The sequence below is a fragment of the Aspergillus caelatus genome (genome assembly GCF_009193585.1).
Source record: "Aspergillus caelatus strain CBS 763.97 unplaced genomic scaffold BDV27scaffold_296, whole genome shotgun sequence".
In the NCBI taxonomy this organism is placed as follows: Eukaryota; Fungi; Ascomycota; class Eurotiomycetes; order Eurotiales; family Aspergillaceae; genus Aspergillus; species Aspergillus caelatus.
In genome coordinates, this window is record NW_022475559.1 from 1 (window position 1) to 25,401 (window position 25,401).

Here is a 25,401-nt window from a genome sequence, read left to right on the forward strand (position 1 = left end):
AGTATGTTGCTTTAAAGCTTCATTTTTAATGTTGGTTGCCATACAGAAATTCGTGCGGCAGGTGGGGACGTGCGTCAGGTGATCAAGTACGGTACAGGTTTAGCGGTCCGCACCTGCATCCGCATCCATATCTGGCATGCTCTCACTATTATCAATTTATCAGCATCTTAGGGTGGTGAGGATTATGTATGTGGACACCAGGGTCCTTTCTCGGTGTCTGGTAGAAATTTCCAGTGAGATGGCGTAAGCAATAGTAATCATTCAGGACGGGCATGATATAAAGCCGATCGTCTACCGCACTCTGCAGTTCTCAGAAGTCAAGTCTAGTATTCTTTTTCATTTTCCTGTGTTTACTACATAACCTCATCATCTCCCAGTCAAGCTATTCATATCCCTAGTCAAGTATCCCAACCATGACCGTGATTCGCAATGTTGCAATTGCTGGCGTAAGTTTCCACCCCTCACGAACCAGAATCACAACTAACAAGCAAAGGCCTCCGGTGACCTCGGCACCCCAGTCCTAAACGCCCTCATCGAATCCAACAAGTTCAACATCACCGTTCTAACCAGACACTCCTCCAACGCGCAATTCCCCTCCACCGTCCGAGTGATCCCAGTTGACTACAACTCAACCCAAGAGCTCACCACCGCTCTAAAGGGCCAAGACGCCATCATCTCCACCCTAACAACTGCCGCCATGGACGTGCAACACACCCTCATCGACGCCGCGATCGCTGCAGGCATCAAGCGATTCATTCCCTCCGAGTTCAGCGCCGACGTCGGCAATCCCAAGTCGTCCACCTTGCCCGTATACCAGTCCAAGATTGCCGTCAACAAAGCTCTCGAGGCCAAAGCGGCGGAGAATCCCACCTTCACATATACTTTGATCCGCCATGGACCCTTCCTTGACTGGGGTCTTAACGCGGGGTTCTTTTTCGATTGGAGGTCTGAAACGCCTGCGTTCTATGACGGTGGTGATCGGCCGTTTAGTACCACTACTCTAGCTACGATTGCTAAGGCGGTCGTTGGAGTTTTGTTGCACTTCGATGCGACGAAGAATCGTCCTGTCTATGTGCATGATCTGCTCACGACTCAACGCCAGATTTACACTATTGTCCAGAGACTAGCTCCCGAGAGGAAGTGGAATCCAGTGGATGTGAGTACGGCGGAGCTGGAGGTTAAGGCGCGAGAGGAATGGGCGAAGGGGAATACGGATTTGCGGGCTATTGTGGGTCTTGTGTGTCGGGCGGTGTTTGCCGAGGGATACGGTGGAGAATTCAAGAATGTTGATAATGAGCTTCTTGGGTTGGGGTTCAAGACGGAGGCTGACCTTGAGGAGGTGGTGAAGACGGTGCTGGGGGACTCTCTGCGATAGGGCATGGAGTAGTCTAGTTTATTCTGGTTAGGGCTGTGGGTCTGGGGTTCGTTTCGTAGTGATTTTGACAGCTGAGATTTGCAATTTGATTAAGTTTCATTTGGATATAGGAGATATTCAGTCCCAGGCCTAGGTTTATATGAGTGTTGTGCCCCCTGAACAGAGTATTTGAGGCGCAGTCGTGGTAAGCTTACGGTTTTTCAAAAGCTAATACTGATATTGCGGCAAGTGGCTTTCTTTTTAAATCTTATTTTAGTATCAAAAGTCTTTCATTAATGAATATACAATATAGAAAATAACCCAGCTATATCTTATCATCATCACGCTCGCTCTAGGCGTATCTATAAGCAAAACAATGTTCTATAACATCTAATCGTTCACTGAAGACCGAACATTCATCATCACTTTTATTCCCGTCTCACTTCACGGGTTGAGACTTATACCGAGAAAGTATGGGGAGTCTTGAGAGCGATAGGAGCATCGTCGCGCAAAGTCTTGCCGATCAGGTGATCGAAAGATGGAGAGTGGGCGACACGAGGGGTGAAGTCTTCGATATCCCAGAGATATCCGAGAGTCTTGAGGACGGAGGTAGCACTGTAGGGAGCGGGCTTGCCGGTGACGGGGTCCGTTCCATACTGTTCGATGTATCCCTTCTTACTGTAAGGGGAGACAACCCAAGTTGGCATGCGGCCACCCAGACGGTCGAAGTGAAGAGTGTACTTCTGGCCGTTCTTCGCAGTCTCGGTGTAGGTCAGGTTGTCCGGGCGGACGGCGAGCGGGGGAGGGACGTGGTCGTAGAAGCCACCGGTCTCGTCGTAGGTAATGAAGAGTAGGGTCTTGTCCCACTGGGGGCCTTGGCGGATGGCGTCATAGATCTGCTTGACGAAGACCTCACCGTAGGAGACGTTGCCGGTGGGGTGCATGGAGTTTGTGTTGGTGCCGCAGCAGGAGGGGTTGATGTAAGAGAACTTAGGCAGGACACCCAAGTACGCATCTTGGAAGAAGTTCTCGACGGGCACCACGTTGGACCGGGAGGTCTGGTTGACGTGGGTGAAGAAGAGAGAATCCGGTTCGAATTCTCCGTTGGTGCCATCGTAGTTGAGCCAGGAGATGCCCTTCTGGTTGGCGGCCTCGAAGATGGATTTGCTAGAGATGCCATAGTTCAGGAAGTCATCGTCATTCTTTCCATGTCCAGCAGAGGTTCCTGCCAGAGCGCACAAGCGGTTGGGGTTGGTAGGCTTTTGGATAGGTTAGTAAAGCCCGACAACATACGGATTCATCACACTTACTCCAGGCACACACGAGAACCAGCTGTTGAAGGTCGTGAACTCATCCACAAGGTCCACAAGTGTAGGAACCTCCTCCTCGGTGTAGTATCCCATCACCTGCCTTGTCGCCTCCTCTGGGGCCAGCTTGGGGTAGTCGTTGAGCTGGGCGTTGAGGAAGCCAGACTGGTCGGCGACGACCTTGCCACTGGCAATCGCACCATTGTTTGGGGTGTAAGTCCCGTAGAACTCCAAATTATTGCCAGTCACGGAGTGGTCTGGATCGTTGAACACGGAATCATAGTCCTTGGCCTGAGTACAGTACTTTCCAGAGGATGGGTCGCTCGCATTCTTGTAGTTGCAGAATGGTCCGTTGTTGATCGGGTTATCGAGTCCTTGGCGGCGCACACCTCCCAAGATGTTATCGAAGGATCTGGACCATATGTTAGTGCTTGTCTTCACATACCACTGGCTGGAATTAAGGGGTTTGTTTGTTCCACATATGGCTATCACAAGGGCACACCAACCTGTTCTCGAGAATGAGCCACACAATGTTCTCGACCTTGTCCTTCAAGTTCTCTATGGATTCCTGGGAACCAGCCTTGTATCCGAAAGGAGCTTCTCGCACGCTCGTATACTCAGACGTGACAGGGCTAGCAAGACCTAGAGAGGCCAAGAGGCTGAGACCAGTAAGCAGAGCGGCGGACTTCATGTTTACTCTCCAATTGAGGCCGTGAGCTTGAACAATGCTACTTGCTAAGACACCTGAGCCCGTCCACGGCAAAGCTTATATAGCCCACCGGAGGAGCTATCTTTTCGTCCCATTTGGATCCCACGTGCGCCGTGCGTCGGGTTGAAGCGCAGACCCGTCGAGGCATGAGGGACTTCGACTTCATACCGACCAGAGGCAGCCTATCACCGTCCAACTTTACAAATCGTTCTTCCTTGGAAGTCACCGGAGACGGGATGGCAGCCATATCGACAAAGAAAACGATATGAAGTGGATGCCACATGAGTGGGGCTCTCATTTGACAGCCTTGGTCAGGAATAGAGCGTGATGTGAAATGGGAATGGGATTGGACAAGCAATGGCTAAGCTACTAGGGTGGGGAGAAGTACTAAACCAAGACATGGGGCAGCCTACGCTAAGGCGAGGAACGTGAGCTTAGCATCCCAGTTCCATCGCCTACTATGATCTATCCCTCTCAAAGGGGTCATTGCCCTGCAAGGGGTTGCCTCAACGGTAAGACTTCAGTACTCTCAGGTGACAGACAACTCTCCTCGAGTTGAATCGGTTGTTCAGTGAGCAAATTGGTGTATGTGGGCGAAAAGGGGCAGGATAAAAAAAAAAAAAAAAAAAAAGAAAGAGAAAAAAAGGTACGACACACAGCTCTTTCGGATGACTGCCGTTGGCTCAAAAGCCAGTGCATCTCGTGCATGCAGAGCGGCATACGACTCGTTATCAGGATATGCATCATCCAGGAACCACGACCGTCCATCTACCAGTGAGGTTCAAGACCGACAACACGGGCCGTGGGCAGGCGATCGGGTTTCTTTGGGAGTATCCACGCGAGAGATTTCGTCCTTCTCCACCCGCCCCACAGCGTCTCTCTGCGGCGCGAATGCCGTGAGATATTCCTATTTGACAAACAGTTAATAGTGAAAAGCAATACACTACTACGTAGCAAGGACTTGAAAAACAACATGTAGCGATGCATCCATCCGGATATATTGGTCTCGGAAGGTTTCCATCCAATCGCCGGAGTCATAAATGAACCTCACATATACCGGTGGAGATGAAACAATCCGACTCCACTATCTGATTACTGGAGATAGATGGGACGGCTGAAAAATTGGCTCCGAGATCCTTGCTATAACAGCAGAACACGGGTGTGGACTGGCTTTTCTGATTCGTCTGGTACACAGTACCCCCCCCATTGTGCCTGAGTTTGCGCAATGTTAAGGTGCAGTAAGGGAGAAGTATATAGTTGTTGCTACGGAAAGCGGTAAGTAAAAACCCTCCAGAGTCACGGGCCTGCAAAAGTCAATGTCCAATGCTTTTGAATCCTTACCGACAAATTTGTCTCTCAGCAATCATTCTCAACGCAAGTATGCTCTCCTGAATTCCAGGTGGCAATATTCCATGATAGGCGATAACAGATCATCCGCTATCTCTGATTTGTGGATCGTAATCCAGTCACCCGACGAAAATAATATGCTCAGATACATGAGAGGTCATATTAAGAAAGCAGGCAAATCATTACCGCGGTAGAATTCCTACAAGCCCCCCGGGGATTCGATGGAAGCATGAGATAGGTCACATTGATTACTTCGGGAGCGGTTTCTACCACATCATTCGTGATCGCTAAAGTCATCATGAGTCTATTATCATCGGCTATATACATTGCCCGTCTCCATATGCGTTAATACATGAAAGATTTTGCAATTATGACACCCACCATGCCCAGCGGGACATCGGGTGTGGAGTACTATACAGGCCCAGCATCTGAATCAGCGGCGGCTCACGCAGCACATAATACCCGACTTGGCCAAGAAGTACATGGACCCAATGAACCGGAAGAAAGACAGACCGGCCGTGGCCCACAGAATGACTCGGAAATACCACGAGGTTCTCGTCGTGGAGGTGTTCTGTGCGACTCGTTAGCATCAAGCGAGGCGCGATCAAAGGAGAGGGAGAAGCATACCGTCAAACACATAGAATTGACACCAGTGGCCGTGATCAACAGAGACACAATCAGGTTGCTAAACACCCAGAGCAACACCAGCATCGTACGGAAGTTCTTGTATGAATCATCCAGACTGGTGGATTCCTCTTCCTCCGGCTCCACCCACGGCGTCAAGGCACGCTTGACCGTCGCCTCGAACTGGCTGTCGATATCCGCTTGCGGCTTGTCCACTTCCTCGATGAACTGCTGCTTGCTGCCGTCTTCTTTCTTCGTCTGTGCGGAGGGCAAGGCTTCGGCTTTATCGGATCCCTTTGTTCCCCAGGAGACGTCATGCCAGTTGCAGAAGGCATACACCATCAGAATGTTGATCGAGGTCGTCATACCGAAGAAGTAGGCCCATGAACTGGTGAGAATGTGCCACGGGTCGCCGTAGAGCAGACTGGCAATGACGTAGATACCGTAGGTGGAAATTAAGGCGATCAAGACAATACCACCGCTATCGGAAGCGAAGAACGATGAAAAGAACCCGCTCGCACCGTGGCTAAAATCGAAGTCCATCATGCCACCCGTGAAAGCGTTGGCTACCAAGTAGAACGACAGAATCAGGACATAAATCTGCACGATAGAGAAGTAGAGGAAAGAGAGCGTGTAGGGAAGTCGCGTTCTAATCGGGGGGGTTAGCAGGCCGTCGAGTCTCATCACAATCAACAGCAAGACTTACCCTTTCGGTCGGTTACCCAGCGCCAAGATGAACTGCAACATCAAACAGAAGATATAGCCATATTTGAGGAAGGTGTTGATGATGGGCGAAGCCTCATTTCCGAACGGCCATCCCTTGTCCTGGTTAGCGGTAGCGGGCGTACCGACGAGATCCATGATCACAGAACTGGTGAGCCAGTAGGAAGCTGAACAGCCACCAAAGTCAGCGGACGAGATCTTTCGTGCAGGGAAGGGGGTGCGGGTGGGACATACAGAGAGAGAACCAGGTCATAATAAGTTGACAGAAGTTATAAACCATTTGAATGTGCAAGAAAAACATGCGAACAAAGCTGTGTCCACTACGATAGATTCGTCCGAAGTGCATCATGGCATACAAACCGGCGGCAAAGGAACCGTTCAACCAACGTCGTCGCTGACCGATAAACTCGGCCGAACCCTCCGGTACGTCCGTTTCACCTTTAGATGCCTTGACGTACGATAAATGCCACTTGTAACCGGCCTTGGCCACGAGCTCAAAACACAAGATTCGATCTTCGGCCAAGAACATATTCTTCTTGAAAATATTCATACCTTCGATACCTTTCTTTCCGAGACGCTTCGATAGCGTGTGGTCTCCGTGGAAATACTGCTCCAAGGGGCGGCCCATAATCGCACGATAGCGGTAGGCTGAGAAGGCACCGGGCAACACACTGACATAGCCGAAGGCACTTTCTAGGGGTTTATCCAGAATATTGGAGATCTTATACTCGAAATTCTGCGAGGCGACTAGCGGGTTCAGGACCTTTCGCCAGCCCTTTCCTAACATAGCGTGAATCTCACCACACGAACCACCGAGGTTTTTATCGTTATAGAAAGATTCCCAAAGGGCCAATAGCGATTTCTTGCCGGGTTTGGTTCCCGCGTCAATCAGAATGCAGACTTCCGGGTTCAGAATCCGACTAAAGGCGTTGAAGAGCCAACGGTGAGAGTTGATCTTCTTGCTATTCTTCTGTTTGAGACAGAAAATCATCTGGACAGGAGGGAGATTTGAGGGGTCGTTGCCCTGCGGCCGAACCAACTGTTGATTTGCGGTGACGGACAACTGCGTGGTATATTCGAACTGTTCCGGTCAGTCCCATCGATTCATCGCGCTCGGGGAATTATTGGAGAAAACGTCAGAATTTGGGGGGGGAACTCGCAAAACTCACAATATGAGCGACCGTTTCCCGACCATCAACGTCCTTTTTCATCACTCCATCTTGGTAAATTCCGACTGTGGCCAACACATCCAGTGTGTTCTTGTCGCACGGCTCGATTCCGTCAAAGACGAGACAGACGACGATTTTCTGCCAGGCGGGACCTCCCTTGTTCCAGAATTCGGACTTCTTCAAGTTGACAATATCGCGCACATTTTGCATCACACCGTGCAGGGTTCGGGCGGTCAGAACCTTGTCTTCATTGTAGTAAGTGATGGCGATCAGCAGTTCGGTGTGGCGGTTGTAAATGGCCGGGCGCAGGTTGTATCCATTTCGCAGAGTGAATTCGTCCGGGTCACAAGTAGCCGCCGTATCTGTGACGGGAGGGATTAGTCCAACCAGTCTCATGGTGTTGCTGTACGAAAGGACCTACACCGCATATGCGTAAATTCCTCCGAGAAGGCCTCCTCCGCTTCACGATATTCCGGTTGAATGGCATTCTGAATGGCACTGGGCACCGGATAGTCGACACTCAGAACGGAACCCTGCACGAGGTTGATCTTACGGGTTCCATAACGGCGCAGACCCGACCGGTTACTGATGCTCTGTGGCTGGAAGGTATCGAGTTTAATCCCGCTGGTTTCCGACATGCCCGTGGCATCGTAAACTTCGGCCGTTTCGGACTCTTGGTAGGGGGGCGCAGCGAAAACGGTGACACCGGGGTCATGGAGGGTATAGCGACGCAGTGAATCGGACGATAGACTGGGATCCTCAACACCGTATATACTGGGATGATTATGGCGCAGGAGCGACGATTGCTCCTGCTCGTCTCGGTCTGACAAGCCGGGCGTTTGCTGTTCCGGTTGAGGAGGCATTAGAACGGAAGAGAATGGCGGCACTGCCAAAACAAAAATTCATCGGATGGCAGGGAGAGGGGGTCCGAAGAACAGAAAAGAAGAAAAAAGTGAAAGCGAGGGAAATGAGCGAAGGAAAGGAAAAGAAAAAAAAGAAAGAATACGAGCACAGCAAACAACAAGCGTCCAACTATTGCAGGTAGTCGCGCTGATCACACTTACAGTTCGAGAGGGATTGGTATGCGAGTAAAAACTGCTCCGGCTTGGCTGAGGAGAGTGTGTGGAGTTGGGCCGTACGGGTCCCATCTCGACGGGCGTGTGGGCGAAAATGCACCGTCAACAGTCGACACAAACCGTATATATCAGATCCCCAATTACAACCAGTGCTTTCTGTTTTCGTTTCCTATAAGCGAAGCTGCATGAGACACAGCGAGCGAGGGACCAAAGCGAGAGGTAGGGAGATCCGGCAAGGATCGTCGGTAGGGTCAGTCCGTTCGTTCCGTTGGGTTGAGGGAGGAAAGGAAAAGTAGAAGATAAAGGAAGAAGAAAAAGAAAGGACGGGAAGACAAGGGCTTCAGTTGTTAAACAAAAAGAAGAAAAAAGAAAATTAAAAATTCTCCAGAGGTCCAGAAACGAGATCGAAATCCCCCCATACAATTAATAAATGGGAAGGTACGAAAGTCCTGGTCAGTCAGCAGCCGTGGGTGTGGAACCATGGATGCATTCTATATATAAATTCCAATCTACCAAATTCCTACGTGTGATTAATTCTAATTTAATTCTTTCTAGGGGACAGACAACCTTGATCAAGCACCCAACTGCCTGGAACGGCCAGATCCTGCTATGATCATTGGATCCATGCAGGGTCATGGCTAGAAAGGTTGATCAATGAGCTCGAGAATTATTTTTGGTATTTTAGGGAAATATTTGGTTAATTTCATATTCGTCCTCTTCAGGCGTGCACAAAGAACTAGGCTGCAAGGGGGGCGCAGTGATGGGTGTGGCTTGGAGAGACTCCCTTCTCCCTCTCTGAATAATAGGTCCAGAACAACAAATAAATCAGACCCAATGGAAAACAGAGTTAAATTAGAGAAAGAGGAAAATAAACTATGAACTAGATTAAAATACAATAAGAAATTTAATAGATAGAAGGAAATAACATAAAATGAAATAAAATAAAATAAAGAATCGAGACTGTGTAATTATAAAACCATCCCTATAGGAGTATTCCGTATAATCATGTCCTCTCCTCTCGGTTACTCCGTCATCAGCTTACTCGGCGTGGCCCACAAAGATGCATCTGAGTCGCCAGCTGGAAGGTCGATCGATAACCCCTTCAGGCATATCCTCAAGTCATCCCTTGGGTGCCTGAGGTACCGTACAATAAAAAATAAATAATAAAAAAGAAAAGCCTACTAATGTTATCCACCAGGTCAGTTGCCACCCCTACCGGGAGGGAAAACCCCTAAGGCCCCATCCCAGGCACGACATTGTACAACTCCTCAAGCCGAACGCAGCAACGCAACACACTTCATCAAGGGAACGACCAATCCTGAATATGATTCCTTCCGGTGGCTGACGCCGACCGTCCATCATCATCATTGGTCTTCCCCAGGGAGCAGTGCCTCCCTTCATGATCGCGCGACACGCATCCGGGTGGAGTCGTTCCAGTGCCCTCTCCCGATCGCTCAGTGGCCGTTCTCCAGGCGTTGCGGGTTGGGCCATGTCTTCTGATTTGTCTTGCTTGAGGAATGCCTACCCCACTGTGGGTCACAACATGCGCATAGCCGAGGGGGGCTTTAACATTCGATCAGTGAATGAATCCTTATGACGGGACATTCATGGACAGCGGGTGCAGTCGTCCGGTATGAACCGTGGCAGGACACTGACATTTTTTTGCCTTGGAGATGACATTTCAATCAACCTCTCCGGACAGGAGGTTGGTCGACTGGGTTGAAAAACGGCCCATGGAGATGCCCCATGAAACGCTTGTCGCACTGCCAAGAAAAGAAAAAGAACAAAAGGATGAGAAAAAGAAAAGTGGGGAACTCAGTTAGAGAGAAGTGTCCCTTGATTTTTCGACCAGTCCAGGACACTTCGTTTTGCTGATCACAAGTTGGCGGTTGAACACGTTGGACAACGATTGACAAGGCTGAGGGACGGTGTTGGTAGCCTATTTATTCTAGAATTTCCGGTGGGATCTGTCTCCATAATGGAGCGTTAGTTTGAGATACTATGATATTTCGTGGTATTTTTAGATTTTTAGACTCCTTGGTAACTTTTTGGCACAATAAGACCAGATCTTATAGATGCGGATGAACATTGTCTCAGAGTGCTTAGTACCTAGTAGATTTATTCCTATCACACATGGCGTGCCTATCCCTATCAATCAAGCATCAAGGGATCATGAAGAGACATTGTGTAACTCAGATACCAAGCCGTTCAGATCATCGATTCCCCTTTGGCCTTCCCGGTGGTGGAATGGGCATCCATGCGTTACTACATATGTTGCCGATTGGCCACCGCCTAATGCAACCCTCCATCTCTTCAGCAACGGCACAGCCATGAGAATGCAATGTGGGAAAGGGAAGACAAAGACATAAAATATATTAAAAATAAGAATATTATACAGACAGGACGGAGGATTTAAGCCATGTGGTTTGAAAGCTACAATTCGCAGAATAAGAATCAGCATGATTCTTCGCACCAACGCCCTCCCCTGATTCATCCTCGTTCTTTAGCGTCAAATTTCATCATCTATCGCTCCAGGGGTTACGGATTGCAATTCCACCTTGATTTGACAGGACGCTGGCCCACTTCCCGATGGTTTATGGGGGAATACGGTTTCAGGTCATCGCTGTTGCATTTATTAGGTTTAAGAACCCCTCAGGAGGCGTCGCGACCAAGATTCAAGGGTCCGTCCGAGGAGCGGAACACACCGAAAACCGTTACACCTCGGCTGTCACCAGAAAACATTCCATTGTACTCCGTACGAGGGGAACAAATGAGAATGCCCTGCCTTGACAGATTGTATCCGCCAAGGGATGAGGCTTCGGTGGTCGCGACGTGTTCCGTGTCTCCCTTTTGTTGTTGCCTGAGGCATGTATAAAGCTCGAAGGATGCTTCGGTGAAACCGATTTCATAACAAATCGTAGAAAAATTAAGGAAAAATGGTAAGAAAAGAGGCAATATAGCATCTATATCCCTGAATGCAATAAATAAGATATATCTTCCTATGACCACTGGTCTCCAAATGTCTGGTAGATCTGACCGGCAGTTTCGGATACACAGTTCTCTTTCCTTACCCTTCCAATACAACGTTAAGCGTTACACATATCAACAGGCATTCCAGGTTGGTCGCATTGCGTCCAGGTGGTCCATTCGGCTTTCAGCTTCTCATCATATTTTGTTATGGCTGATTCTAGCCCCTCGTACCAATCAGGCATAATGAGTTGTATGTAGTGCGCTTTGGTATATTCCCAGTGTTCTGGGTACCATCCACTGAACTCCCAATCGATACGTGCAGTGACTCTGCCATTGTCTACAATGATATTCCGCGGGCAGGGATCGGCATGGGTAAAGCAGCTTCGATAAGAACGGGAATGACAATCGGTCACCTCTTGGCCGAATACTTTGGTGGAGTCCTCGATAGGGATATTTTTGCGAAAAAAACAATGAAACTCTTCATGTTTCCAGAAAGAGGCGAAGGGGAAATATCCAGTACGATAGTTAGGCCTCCTTCAAGGCTTGCTGAGCCAACTATCTCTTTTTGCGGTGGCTCTAGGCTTCGGAGCTGCTCGATATAGCCTGCTATTTCACTGACCATCTGTTTCTTCTGTGGCGGTGACAGATAGCCACCAAGCCAGGCTCTTTGAACATCCATGCCATGAACATACTCCAGTTCAATATAGAGACTATCCGGACAGTGATAAACACCATAAACGTTAGGGACGGATACTGTTGTGTGCCTGGCGACATATTGCAAGGCTGTGAGCTCTGCAGCTTCGCATGGTCCTTTGACGATCCTATTGCGGCTGGCTCTGACTCCTAATTGCCCTACAGCGCCGAAAACCCTTCGTCCAACCCAAAGTCTGATTGAAAGCAGTGTTGATCTCCTACTGTAGAATATATCTCTCGGGGTATCCATGCAGTAGGGGTCTCTCAGGTTATTCTGAGTGCGCAATTGAATGGTGTGATCCTTAGCTCCGGAACCGGATGGCCTACCACCCTTGGCGATGGAGTCCGGTCTAATTCAATGGATGAAGATGTCGAAAACGATCACCTAGTTCATATTCGTCAAGGTTCTAGGACGTCTAGTAAGACCTGTGTATTTGGAATTAGAGTGTATGGTAGGTGTGTAGTTGGGAGTAGCAGGAAGGGCCAACTGTTCTCCTATTTTCAAGTCATGTTGTTAAATCAGAAGTAATAAAGAAAATAAGAAGCAATAAGAATTCATGCATAACATATGAAGTGCATATAATGAGGAAGAAAGATCAAGTGATGCTGTGGGTATCGTGGGTATGTATCGAGAATCAATCCAACAGGCCTGGACCCCGCCGATGCCCACCTCAGTGTTGCCTCGCCAGTTAGGATCTGTACTTTCAGTTGACTTAGCCATGTCCTTCCTTCTAGGGTTCTTTCTGTTCTTTTCCTTCTTTCTTTATTTTTTATTTTTTATTTTTTTTTATCTTATTTTAATTTCCTTTTTATCTCCTGTTTAAACATCTTCAGGCTTATGAATATCCCTCTAAGAGGTAAAAACCGGGCCACGGTTGTGCTAGTATGCTGTCACTTTTATATACATCTGTATCCACACTATATATGGTAGGGAGATCCTAGTACCGTCATTGCATTGTAGTCCACCGAAAGCATTTTGTATACTATTTAGCAATTGCTTTACGTATATCTAAAGAGACCTTTTGCGTAAAGAGAAATTTTACAATATGGGGAAAATAAAGAACTTATAAGAAACTTAAGAAAGACAAAAGAAAGACCAAGTGTTGCCACCCCCAATAAAATGCGGCGATATACATAGACTAACTCGGGTGAGTGGAGTCATAAGATTGATAAGATGATTTAATGCTTGATGTCAGTTCCTTGTTTTAGAGGCGGTGAAATCCAACCCCCCCTCAAGGAGGAAGACCGTTCCAGAAGGTACCACCGATCCCATCTCGCCTAATGTCTAAACATATATTCCACACATCACACTCACTTTGTCCTTACTCCACAGAATATGTAATTTATTCATTTAGACTCTCTCCTTTGCTTGAAAGCGCCTCAGTTGCGCATCCTCACACCATAGTATCATGTCCCTAGTGCAACGGGTGTCTTCCATTGACGGGGTGGATAATGTGGACGTCCTCGAGACTGAGAGTATCCTCTCCATCCCCATCCGGCGCGAAATCAGCTACGATGTCTTACCACCGCCTCCCGTGGAAGAGCTGTTGGACACGAAAGCAGCGACCCCGGCGTACAGAGTGTCAACTGCGAAGCGACTCGGTAAGCAAGAAATACCCTGGTGGGTTGCATCAAGAAGCTGACTCGCTTTGAAGCCCAGGTGATTGTGACGTTGTTGGCCTGTTGGTGCGCCTCGGGAATCGTCTTCGGCTTTGCGGCGCTGAAGCCCGTGATGATCAATGAAGGCGTGTACCAAAACCTGTGCACCGAGACGTTGTTGCCCAAGGAGGGCAACGTATGTAGAGCGCAAGATCTTCGGTACGTTCTCCCCATTCCAGCTTACGATTCATCCGTCTTACACACGTTCCCAGCCTAAATCTTTTCTTCATGGTCGGCTCTATCACGGCGAATGTGTCCGCTCTTCCGGTCGGCACCATCCTTGACCGCTATGGCTCTCGATGGTGTGGTTTTATCGGCTGTGTAGTTTTGGCTGCTGGTAGTCTGCTCATGGCCTTTTCTTTCTCAGGTCGCGTGGACGGTTATATCGCGGCAAACTTGTTGTTGGCGTTGGGAGGCACCTTTATCTTTGTCCCATCTTTCCGAATCGCCAATGCGTTCCCCAAGTACACCGGAACGATTGTCGCGCTCGTCACAGGTGCATTTGATGCATCAGCAGCGGTTTACCTCTTCTATCGTCTGGCGTATGAGAAGAACCCAGGGACCTTTTCCCCGAAGCGGTTCTTCCTCGCCTACCTAGCGGTACCGGCTTTCATTTTCATCGCATTGCTTACGATCATGCCAACCCACGACTACCAAACCACGCAACAGTTGCAAGTCAAAATTGAACAGGCCGAGGACGTCACGCAAGATGTCCATGACTCGGACGCCGAGATCGAAAGCAATTCAGAGCTGTGGCAGGTCCGGACGGACCGCGCGAAGGATCGGAAGGATCAACTACGCAAGATCGACAAAGTCTTCGGGGACAAGAGTGAGCGCAAACAACGACAGGAATGGGAAGAAGAGCGGCACGAAACAAGTCGGGTATGGGGGGTCTTGCATGGTTTACCGGCTCACTCGCAGATGAAGACACCGTGGTTCATCCTGATCCTTCTTATGACAGTCCTACAGATGTTGCGTATGAATTACTTCATTGCGACCGTACGATCGCAGTACGAGTTTATGCTCCACTCAGAACGGCAGGCCGAGATGATCAATGACTTCTTCGATGTTGCGTTGCCCGTAGGGGGTATACTTTTCACGCCTGTTATCGGGGTCCTGCTCGATAATCTCAGTGTGCCGGCTACATTGGCAGTAATCGTGCTCCTGACCACGACTACTGGCGTGTTGAATTCTGTTCCCGCTGTGTGGACGGGCTATATGACCGTCATCCTCTTCGTTCTCTTAAGACCATACTACTACTCGGCAATGTCGTAAGTATACCTGTTTGTGCCACATACTTTACGCAACTGCAATACTAATTACTCCAACATCAACAGCGACTATGCGACCAAAGTCTTTGGCTTCGGAACCTTCGGCAGAGTCTACGGGACAATCATCTGCTTCTCCGGCCTTGTCAACTTCGCCCAATACTTGCTGGACTATCTGACGCACGGTCCTTTCCACGGCAACCCGATCCCAATTAATATCTTCCTTGCCACGGCTGGCCTCGTCGTGGGTGCAGCCCTGGTGACCTATGTATATATTGCGGAGAAAATATGGAGGGATGAGAAGCGAGCGGAATGCGACGAAGAACGGCAGAGACTGATTCCGGAAGAGGAGGAAGAGGAAGCTTGAGACAATGAGGGACTTAGTTTGGCTGTTAGAACGGTACAGCTTCTTGAAGATATGTTGCAAATGAGTTTTAAACATTGCCTTACGCAGTGAACATATTGTTAGTGACACAGCATACGTTCGTTGAACCAGAGCATATTGATTTCCTGGCTATAACTGTGTTTAATCAATCTAAGTAGGAAAACAGCGTAGTGTCAAATCAAAAAGCCATATATAATCAAAACACCTGCCAAACGTAGCAATACTAAGTAGAATTGGCATTGAATGCTGATATAACCCCCAGATTCAGCTACCCAGCTATAGTCATACTAGCTACAGAGAGACGACTGTAGACATATCGTTATTTTAACGTCTCGGTCAGTCCTAGATGCTTGAAATCGTCTCTTATATAGCTAATTAAGCACTGGCATGTTATCCACAGAGCGAAACGAATATCGGGGGCGACCTATACTTGGAATTGGAAAGACAACGCGTGAGGGGAAAATAATATGTCAACTGAGTCACCTTTCCTGCCGTAGTAACTGTATAGTAGATTCGGGTTATTCTCGGAAGAACTGTTGATGTAACACAGTTTATAGCCCCCCCGGATCATATCAATAGATGAAAAAAAGTCAGGTACACGCAAACTCTCGTTGGCCCATCTCAATTATCAATGGCCATCTTTGAAACTAGTAGTCCGTATGCGTTTCCAAAGGTCTAACACAATATCACTGCAGAGTAAGTATTACATATTGCGTCATACGAAACTTACACCGAAACGTATGAGACGAATAATCCACCTTTCGCAGGTGTAGATCAGAAGCATGTGGTTGAATCCAGACCATCAGTATGGCAGAAGAGAATGGGCTCAGGGTCTTGCAATCCGTGACTTGATGAACATGCGGGCGTTATTATACAGGTCAACATTCGATATCCCTATTTAGGTTACTGAGTGGGGAATGGTACAGTGCAAGTTGATGATATAGCTTCTACTCTACCGGAGAGAAAATGTCAAGAATGCTCAGGACGTTAGAGCCAAAGGGACCGGCTGGGCAATACAGGAGCCACTGGAGTAAAGTGTATCATAAATCCCTAGCAATTGAATATAAAGAGAATATAGATACTAAGATGGAATTGAAAAAAATGCATTTCGGGATCTAACATTAGTTCTTATTAAAAATCAAATGCGTTGAATAGTTCAATAAACGGATGTTTATATATTTAGCCTGTGTAGATATTGCGATATACGGAATTGTTCTTGTACTACAGAGGTCAGCTATTATTTACAGGCTACTGGGACTTTTTTTAAGTCATTGTCTGTTTAGGACAGAAGCAGTGACCTGGTATCGACACGCGAGGCTACCTAGTTACTGAGCGCCTGGCCAGCCTTCCACAGCAGTGTCAGACAGCTCAGATTCCCGGTCCACCAAAAGAGGCCTCGCCACATAGCGGGCCCTCTCCGTTCCGCAGTAATGTAATTGATCGCATAGAGAACCCGCGCCACAGTGTACGTCAAGCCCGCCGCATTGATCGTCGTTCGCGGTACGCCGGCGTAGGTTGCAAGGGTAATTCCTGCGACGAAGAGGGTGTAGTTCTCGACGGAGTTGGCATGCGCCGCTTCATTGCGCTGGAGCTTTTCGAGCTGCTTCCGGGTTATTTTGCCGTCCCGCACGGCCGCCTCGCCGTACTTGCTCAGGTCCTGACGGGGAGATTCTTGGTGGTCGATGCCGTAGTACTGTTTGAGAGTGCGCGAGGAGAGGACGCCATAGGCGAACAAGAAGTGGAAGATGAGGAAGCCCGGGCCATAATTAGGGATGGGTGTCGATAAAGGGCTTTGAGTGAGGCCGACGGCAGTTAACAAGGACGCCATTGTCGCAAGGTGATGCAGGAGTGAGTGTGATTGTAAAAGAAGATGTGCTGTCCACTTGCAACATATAACATCAGAATGGCCCCCACTTCCCCCTCTCGGAGCTTCTCGGCGTTAAGGCGGGTGAGATTTTGGTCTGGCATGCCAGCCGGAATGTCGGGCGGCGACTTGCCGACGGACCGACTCGCTTCTTCAATCGGGTTGTAGATGCCCATGAAACTTTCCGCACACGATTAAAATCGAAATCGTGGAGTCTCTGGCTGCGATCGGATATGTGCAACGTCAACTAACCGTCCCAAAATAATATATTCCAGCTTCAACTTGATGCTATAGACCAACACCTTCGTGGTGACCTGCAGGGTGAAATAGCCCGCGAACTGAACTGCCACCACCGCGATATCGAGCACCATGATGGCCACATTGACGATAATCAGCTGCGTGAGAATGGTGCGCGACGGTCCGCCGCGGTCCAGCCGCAGTAATTTGGCGGTTTCCACTATGTATACGGAGGAGATCAGGAGCTCTTGCACACAGAACCACACCACCTGAATTCGTTCCATGATGCCAAACGCCACCGTCACGTTGTGAATGTAGGAGAGACCATTGTTCATAAACTCGAGCGTGGTAGCCGCAGTATGGAGGACGACGCCGTCGATGATAATGAGGTAGAGAATGGCCTTGAGCACCTTGCGATTGTGAACGACGAGGTGCAAACGTGACCAGAGGACAAGCGATTGACCGGTGACCATGCCTACCCAGCCGATGTCGGTGATAGCTAACTCGAGATATCCGTTGGTGAAGGTGATATGAAACATCTTCAGGAGGTATCCAAGGCCAAAGGGGATGATGGAGATGGAGGCCACAAAGAGACTCCAAAAGTAGGTACCGGCATAGCGCTTGAAGGTATTGAGACAGAGGACTACCAGTTCGAGGGCATTACACCAGGCGAGAGCGATGAAGACGGAGTAGACATATTGAGCGACGAGCGGATCGGTCAGTTGCCGCGCTAAACCCGTGCCGTCATTCTCGGGGGTGTAGCGTGGCATAGATTCTTAGCGCAAACATGAGATGGTGTTCCTCTCTTCTCTTAATGGGTTGTATCGATCGCGCTATGTATCCATGTATGTATCTAGCCAGAATTGGGGTTGGAAGACGGTTCCACGAGTAAAAGGAGAACGAAGGAAAAGAAAGGAAGGGAAAAGGAAGAGTAAAAGAACCGGAGAACTAATTAAAAAAGCGTCAGGTGAATAAGCTTTCGGCGAGAATATCTTAGTTTGTCAGGCTTGGAATGGAAGCCTCAGTCTACCAGGCTATGGAAGGTACTACCGTCACTGACCGAAGTCTGGTAGAGTTTATGGGAAACTTCTTAGGTCAGCCAATTGCGTCATGAAGAACCCCCTTTTAAAATGCCGCAATATTTTTCATTGGCTGGAGATACATACCCCGGATAACCGGAACCCAATCAGATGTCTGTCATTCTGCTTATCGCATGGACGCCACCAATTGGGGATTTGGACCCCAGTCATTGGTAAAGGGGGAGAGAAAGACAACTCCGGTTAGTACCACTTCGTGACGTTCATCACATGGTGACCATCTGACTTGTAACCTTCCATTACCATGTATTCTTCGAGCTACTGCAACTGCCACTACTATTATGTTGACAACTATATCGTGCAACTTCTGTACAACTTTATACCTCCTCATTATAATGGGACAGCGAGCATGCCGCCCAAAAGGTCATGTCACCGCACAATTACATCCAGCTTAAACTCTCATGCGAGCTTCATGAAACCACCTGAGCCCTCACACTCTGGTGCTTGTTTTCATGGGATCCAATATCGGGCTCACTAGCCTTGCGCAGCTGGTTCTGATGTGTAGCGCCCTTACCCGCCGTGAGGAATCCATAATCATGTGGGGCCTCCCAAACACCCAATTTGTCGACTTCCTTGACCGTCCAGTGTTGCGGATTCCGTGCCGTCCATTTCTTCTCTTTGGCAAATTTCTCATTCAGTCGGTTGAACATGTTCTCATACCTCTCCGACCCCTTACTCCAGCCACCGTTGCGCTGGTAACATCTCTGGAGTAGTGCCGTTTGCTTAGAGGCAATCTCGGCCGCCTCCGACAGCGTGATATCTGTGCTGTCTTCGAGCAGCTGGCGCAGAACGGATTCGTGTACCCCCATTGCGCGAACATGATCACTTTCGGCGGTGTAGAGAGCCGAGAGCAGATTCGTCAACTCCAAAGCACTTCGATCAAATGGACCCCAGACTCGCTTAACATTATAGCATAACCCACTACACAGCTGAGTTGCTTGTATGGTCCGACCATTTGAGAAGCGAGCCTCGACTAGTCGTCGCCCCACCAGAATGATAGTATCCGAAGACCAGGTCTTTTGAACAACACGAGAAGACCACAACTCGTTCAGGAGGAACTGTGCATGTGTCAGCGTTATCAAAGACGAAAAAAAAGAGGAATAGAGAGGGCCGATGGGCATGGGATACTCACCTCTAGATCTTCAAAATTCCTCTGGCCGCCTAACAAGATCGCAAGTTGGTTGAGATCTGTGGTCTCAAAGTCTGTGAGATTTACCCCTTTCTCATGATAAGAAGAGATAATCTCATGCAGGATGGTCTTGGAGAGTACTAGCATTTTCCCACTCAGTTCACGATCGGAACATTTACGGGACCCTTGCACAAGAAGATGCTCGGAGAGTTTTACGCCATCTCGGGTGCTGTCCTGATCCTGAAATCCGCCGGAATCTTTGACGAACTCGTGAAGGATGGCGGCATGGCTATACCCCGGTCGGAAACGGCCAGTGGTCAGTTTTTGATAAACATTATCGACGATCACGCGAGTCAATTTTTTCACTAGGCTTCCCTGTGGTGCCTGCGAGATGCAGATGTCGTAGAATTCTCGCAAAACGGCCTTGCCCGTTTCAATGCTACTGAACCGCTTAGTAAATAACTGAAACAGTTCTGCATCGGTGGCGTTGGCGTTCTCAGTCCAACCATTGAGGCTTTGGAAGTTCATCAAGCGGATTCCAGCAATGAATGTGTGGATAAAACCCTTCTGTTTTCTAGCGTGGTGGAATGCCGAGTAGAGCTGAATCTCTGCGATTAGGTCGGCCATTATGGATGCATAATTGCGACTCTTCCCCAAAGTCATCTCGAATGCCACGACGAAGCTGGTGGCTCTATGAGACCCCTTCGTTTCCATCGCCTCTTGGATGAGTCGGTGGCGGAGTTCTCTCGAAAGTCGGGTCCCTTTTTCTTTCAAACCAAAATCTACGTACATTTGCGCGAGCTCGACAGCCGCGGCGTACAAATGCTGGCTGTCTGTTTTCTCTTCGAAGGTTGCCACTGTACTTGTCTCGAGCGTCCCCCGAAGCTCCTGGTTTGCAACTTTATTGTTCTGTTGATGCAGTAGTTGTAGTAATTCCCGCAACTGTGGAAGACTATGATCCCGAGACGCATATCCATGCTCATGAACCAACGAAGTATATTTTTCTCTGTATAGCGCGGCAGCCTTGTGAGTGGTCCGAGACTGGCGGGCGTAGAGATCAGCCAAACAGTGTTTCAGGGCCATTGCGGTCATTTCCTGTCGGTCAGAGAAGGTTTTGCTCTGTTCAAGAGCTGTCTCATACAGTTCCACTGCTTCATCATGGTATCTTCTATCTCTGCGAGAAATTTCGGCCAAAGAAAGTGTTGCCTTGTAACTTTGTCGACTGGAACTCCCATGCCGTCGTTGGCACATCTTGCGATAGCTGGCTGCTAGATCATGAATTTCTACGATATTCGCCTCCAGCTTCGTCTCCAACAACGTCTTGTAATGCTGGTAGACTTCTTCGACAAGCTCACTGCTTAACAGATGGTCCTTGTCACCGCTGGAAATTGTCCACCACAGTGTCTCATAAACGCCCTTTGCCTTCGTCCATCTTTCAGTTTCTTCGTAAATGGCAGCCAGAGCACGAGCAGCGGCAATGGCTCGATGGTCTAACTGACTGTTGTGCCGAAGATTGTTGTATACCTCCTGATACGCCTGTTCAGCTTCCTTTTCGTGGTGACACCTCTTTGCTAGGTCTCCCCATTCGTACAAGATCTCAATACTCTGCCTGTGGCTCTTGCCTAAGCGCGAAGAAATATTCGTATACAAATTTTCGTACGTCGTTATTGCCTCAAGGAAGCGGTATATGGTCCGATAAAATGTGATAACTCTGTCCGCAGTGGATCGAACCATATGAGTGTCAATTGCATCAGAGGAGAGTACGGCTTTGAGGACGTTCTGATACACGAGTGCTGCCTTGTCAATTTGCAGATCTTTGAAATAACAGTCTGCAAGGCTTGTTCCTAGTTTTACCGTTTCATCAACATTCTCAGTGAGTCGGATTGTCGCCGACTTGCTGTCTATCCCGGACCAGATATGAGACAAAGCCCGACAATATACACCAGCAGCCTCGGGGTATCGTTCCCTTTCCATCAAAGAAGACGCCACCTGCTTAGCGGCCTTCATTGATGCTAACGTAGTATCGGATGAATGGATCCCCACTGATTTGGCAGACTCCAAAATCTCATGAATTATCTCCATTTGTTCCTCAGACATCGACGCCTCCCCTGATGAAACGGTAGAGTTAGATTGCTGGACAGTCTGGGCTAACGACGCGGCTACTTGGACAAGCCGATGTGAGGCTTTCTTATGGGACTTGCGATATCCCCACAATGTTCCCATTGCGGATTGGGCTAGTGCGTCCCATTTCATGTTCCGAATATGACCGAGTACCATTTCAAAAGTTGAGCTTAACTGGTCAAAGCGAGAAATCTGAGATTCCAAGCAGAACCATGCAGCGCTAGTAACGGATTCTGCCTCTTCCTTACGAGAGTGTCGCTCGAGATACTCGGCGTACCTTATAGTGAACTCTGCTTGCTGCTTGGTGACAGTACCCGACGTATCCTCAACGGCTAAAAGCTTTCTCCAGGTATCCAAGAAGAGCGCATCGGCTTTGGAGGTTTCCCCGCCGTCCTCGTAGATCTTAATCATTTGCAACGTCGAATCGATCATACGTTGGTCGGTGACCGCTAAACTCTGTTTCGAGAATTCATATTCGGTTTGCAATATTTCTGCAGTAACGTCAGACATAGAAAGTCTTTCGAGTTGCCTATATATGTGCTGGGTGATCTTCTCCATCTCCTGAGAATGTTGGCCATATCGAGCAATGCTCATCTCAAAGAGCTCTTTGGATAATCTCCTCACGGACTCCTTGTGCTTCAAAGTGGCATAGTGATCGAGCAGCATCTGTGTGTATTTGATTGTCATATCAGTTGAAAACCCGAGTTCTTCCTTTGACGCTTGCAATAGATACTCTAGTATTTCCTCCTTATGGCGCAAGAAGGCCTCCTGCCTAGAGTCTTTATGTGCTGCAACGTCAATGAAGATCTCGGCGCTAAATCTCGTAACAACATTGCGCGACCCCAAGAGGGAGTTGCTCTTTCTCCAGGCCTCATAGGAATAGTCAATAGCGTCAACGGATTCGAGTCGCTGTGAAGTCTGCGCTGCGTTGATTAAGCTTTGCAAAAGTGGGAGGGAAAGGTCTGGGAGGAGCTGCCGACGAAGTTGGACGCAAAAGGCCTGCAGCTCCTGCACCTGGTATGGCAGATATTGCAGTTGATGGCAGCCGCCTTCAAGTAGTGCCAGTAAAACGGAGTCTGGGAAGCTCCGTTTGAATAGATTGGTGACCTTGAAGCTGTCTCTTTCCTTCTCGTTCATCTGAGAAGACCTGAAGTGCAGTGTCCAATACCTTGCCGCATATTCGAGAAGTTGATATTGATCGAAATATCTGTGTTGGGCAGACTGGCTCAATGGTGTCGTGGACACTTCTACCTCATCGGTTATATTGAGCTTCACGTAGGCCAACAATCGTATAAGAAGGTCGGAATGCGCTTCCTTCATGGTCAATGGCAGTTTTCCTTTGCCACTATCACCAGTGGCTGATTTCGCCTGATTGATGAGGAACTGTCGGAGAGCAGATGATCTAAAGGAAATAACTTCATCTTCAATTGTAATAAATGAGCCAAATAACCGACGAATGTCGCCTTCGGCGTTTCCTACACGAGGTACAACTTCTGTCCTTTTCGTGTCGATCTCCAAAAGAGAACGAACCTCTTGCACTCGCAGGGGCCGGTGGGAAACGATTGTCCAAGCCAACAATGATCGTGCTGTCCAATCGCTCAGGTCAATCGAATCGAGTGTCTGTTTTAACATATCTTGAAGCGAAGGAGGTATTTTCTGTACCAGGGATATCATGTCTGACGAAGTCCTCAGGGCGCTCAACTGACCGACCGCCAATTGTGCGATAGGGAAACATCCTTTTGCTTTCTTTACAATGCCACCCTCGATTTCTTCTCGGTCTTCTAATGTTAGTCCAATGCACACTTCGGATGACTCAATTTCGTTGCGAACTACTGTTCGAACATCGCCCGCTGTCTGGCTTGGTTCGATCTTAATCCGATAGGCCTCACTAGGCACACTATACAAGGGCCTTGACAGGGCAATCACTTTAATTGAAGGGCTTTGTGAAACCAACATTTTCAAGTGATCAAAGAGACGAGGAATAACCTCGGGATCCCCGTTGAGACTGTCGACACCATCGACGATAACCATCATTTTCCCTGTTTCTTTCACAGCAATGTTTATAGCCCGCCACAAAGAGTCCTCCACACTCTTACTGGAGGCCCCAGATGTGTGTAGGCTCATTGAGTGCTCTAGAGCCCTTAGCAGATCTCCATCCTTTGCTTGGCGTCCGAGTATCTCTAGTAGTAACCCTTTCGCCAATCCTATAGGACCGGTAGTAGCGCTGATATCGTCGTCTGTACGAGGATTAGTTTACTCTTGCTACACCTTCCAGTTTCTTAGGATTTGTATCTCACAAACTCTGAAGGTGACAACATCATAGTCTTGTGGATCGGTAGATGTTTGAAGTTGCTGGGTGATCCACTCAGATAAAACAGTCTTCCCTGTGCCGGTGTCACCGGTTACAGTAAATAATTGACTGTCGCTTGATCGTATCTGAGAAAGTCTATTGGCAAACCACTCGCAGGTGTACTCTGCTGGCTGAGGTGAACGAGCAGAAAGGACCCTCGAGGCTTCCCGATCCTTGACGGACAAGTACTCCCATATCTCTTGCACCTTTTCTGACGGATCCACACTGACATCGCCCATGATAAGTCTACTCCAAAGCCTTTCTTTAACCGTAATACGATGGGAATGGAATGCTTGAACCTGCGAACTAAACCGTGATTGTAAATCGGATGCATCCAGAGCCTTGGAGGAGCCTTGGACTTTTTGGAAATAGTGCACACTGGCTGAACAAATAAGCCCACATAGCTCAGCATACGCAGCCACAAGCTCTTGCTGAGCAACTGTGTCTGCCATTAATATATCCAGATTGTTCTTAAAATGCGACAACTCAACCGCAAATCTGTGGAATCTCTGGAAGAACGAGGCTAAGAGTCCTGCCTGTTCTGAACCACACTGATCTCAAATTAATGGGCTTTATTCGGCGAACCTCTGCACTTATCCGAATACGTACCTGTAGAAGCAAGAGAAAACTTCCCCCCATTAGTCGGATTACGCGCTCGGTTCCGGATGAGAAACTCGCCATCAGTCGGGCGAGTTGCTCCAACCGGCCTACTAGGACCACAGCGTGCTTGAAAGCTCGATCAAGTTGACTGCCATTCTCGGGCATAAACCTCAATCGTTCCTCTGCAATACCGTCGAAGATATCTGTCGTCGATCGTACACTGTCGAACACTTCTTTCGCTGATGCGTCTAGCTGAGGTCGCACTCGGGAGGCGATTTGATCACTAGCCCGGTGGAGGGCACCCTGCTTTCGAGCGTCACCTGCACTCCCATTCTCCCCCGTTGCAGAGATCGCATCGTGGAATATGTCCTGCCGGAAGGACGGATACCCGGCGGTGGGATGGACGACCTCTGCCGACATTTGCAACTCAACGCGACCCTTCTTTCAAAATGTCGAATTCGCGCATGTAAGTAAACCTACAGTGTAGTTGCTTAATTAGCTGAGAGGCGGGCCGGAAAGGTTTTCATTGAACATTAAGGTCTAGCCAAGCAGGCGACGTCGTATTCAGTGATCTCACTTGACATCATCACTGCGGAGAGAGCTCGCAGATTGGTGTACGCAAGCGGTAGCATCGGTACCTTACTGTATTTCCACAAAGGGGGAGCTTCTAGTGGATAGCTTGATAATTGGTGAGCCATTCAGAGCGTTGTCTAGAACTG

General features: G+C 48.7%; 8 protein-coding genes across 8 annotated transcripts; 2 read left to right on the forward strand and 6 right to left on the reverse strand.

Moving 5' to 3' along the window:
* Positions 1-294: 294 nt before the first annotated feature.
* BDV27DRAFT_136908 (aromatic alcohol reductase) lies at positions 295-1,519 on the forward strand. The gene is made up of 2 exons (XM_032068871.1): positions 295-446; positions 494-1,519. The coding sequence occupies exons 1-2, from the start codon at positions 414-416 to the stop codon at positions 1,373-1,375; spliced, it is 915 nt and encodes a 304-aa protein (XP_031922003.1). The 5' UTR covers positions 295-413; the 3' UTR covers positions 1,376-1,519.
* Positions 1,520-1,812: 293 nt separating this feature from the next.
* BDV27DRAFT_168964 (putative phosphatidylglycerol specific phospholipase C) lies at positions 1,813-3,352 on the reverse strand (the record flags this gene model as incomplete). The annotated part of the gene is made up of 3 exons (XM_032074908.1): positions 1,813-2,613; positions 2,665-3,108; positions 3,164-3,352. 3 exons carry the CDS (start codon positions 3,350-3,352, stop codon positions 1,813-1,815), a joined length of 1,434 nt encoding a protein of 477 aa, XP_031922004.1.
* Positions 3,353-5,001: 1,649 nt separating this feature from the next.
* Positions 5,002-8,798, reverse strand: BDV27DRAFT_136909 (chitin synthase-domain-containing protein). Its single transcript, XM_032068872.1, has 7 exons — positions 8,298-8,798; positions 7,655-8,075; positions 7,234-7,595; positions 6,299-7,145; positions 6,048-6,231; positions 5,345-5,990; positions 5,002-5,288 (listed from the first exon to the last, which is right to left on the reverse strand). Exons 1-7 carry the CDS (start codon positions 8,379-8,381, stop codon positions 5,151-5,153), a joined length of 2,682 nt encoding a protein of 893 aa, XP_031922005.1. The 5' UTR covers positions 8,382-8,798; the 3' UTR covers positions 5,002-5,150.
* Positions 8,799-11,258: 2,460 nt separating this feature from the next.
* On the reverse strand, positions 11,259-12,222 carry BDV27DRAFT_168965 (aminoglycoside phosphotransferase family protein; the record flags this gene model as incomplete). The annotated part of the gene is made up of 2 exons (XM_032074909.1): positions 11,259-11,755; positions 11,800-12,222. The coding sequence occupies 2 exons, from the start codon at positions 12,220-12,222 to the stop codon at positions 11,396-11,398; spliced, it is 783 nt and encodes a 260-aa protein (XP_031922006.1). The 3' UTR covers positions 11,259-11,395.
* A 989-nt stretch (positions 12,223-13,211) lies between these two features.
* BDV27DRAFT_136919 (putative MFS transporter) lies at positions 13,212-15,416 on the forward strand. The gene is made up of 4 exons (XM_032068873.1): positions 13,212-13,574; positions 13,628-13,790; positions 13,844-14,902; positions 14,969-15,416. Exons 1-4 carry the CDS (start codon positions 13,382-13,384, stop codon positions 15,264-15,266), a joined length of 1,713 nt encoding a protein of 570 aa, XP_031922007.1. The 5' UTR covers positions 13,212-13,381; the 3' UTR covers positions 15,267-15,416.
* Positions 15,417-16,420: 1,004 nt separating this feature from the next.
* Positions 16,421-17,227, reverse strand: BDV27DRAFT_60718 (MAPEG family protein). The gene has a single exon (XM_032077077.1). The coding sequence runs from the start codon at positions 17,110-17,112 to the stop codon at positions 16,606-16,608; it is 507 nt and encodes a 168-aa protein (XP_031922008.1). The 5' UTR covers positions 17,113-17,227; the 3' UTR covers positions 16,421-16,605.
* Positions 17,228-18,395, reverse strand: BDV27DRAFT_60717 (uncharacterized protein). The gene has a single exon (XM_032077076.1). It carries the CDS (start codon positions 18,153-18,155, stop codon positions 17,343-17,345), a length of 813 nt encoding a protein of 270 aa, XP_031922009.1. The 5' UTR covers positions 18,156-18,395; the 3' UTR covers positions 17,228-17,342.
* Positions 18,396-18,892: 497 nt separating this feature from the next.
* On the reverse strand, positions 18,893-25,102 carry BDV27DRAFT_163117 (uncharacterized protein; the record flags this gene model as incomplete). Its single annotated transcript, XM_032073502.1, has 4 exons — positions 18,893-19,540; positions 19,615-23,969; positions 24,030-24,633; positions 24,692-25,102. The coding sequence occupies 4 exons, from the start codon at positions 25,100-25,102 to the stop codon at positions 18,893-18,895; spliced, it is 6,018 nt and encodes a 2,005-aa protein (XP_031922010.1).
* Between the last annotated feature and the right edge of the window lie 299 nt (positions 25,103-25,401).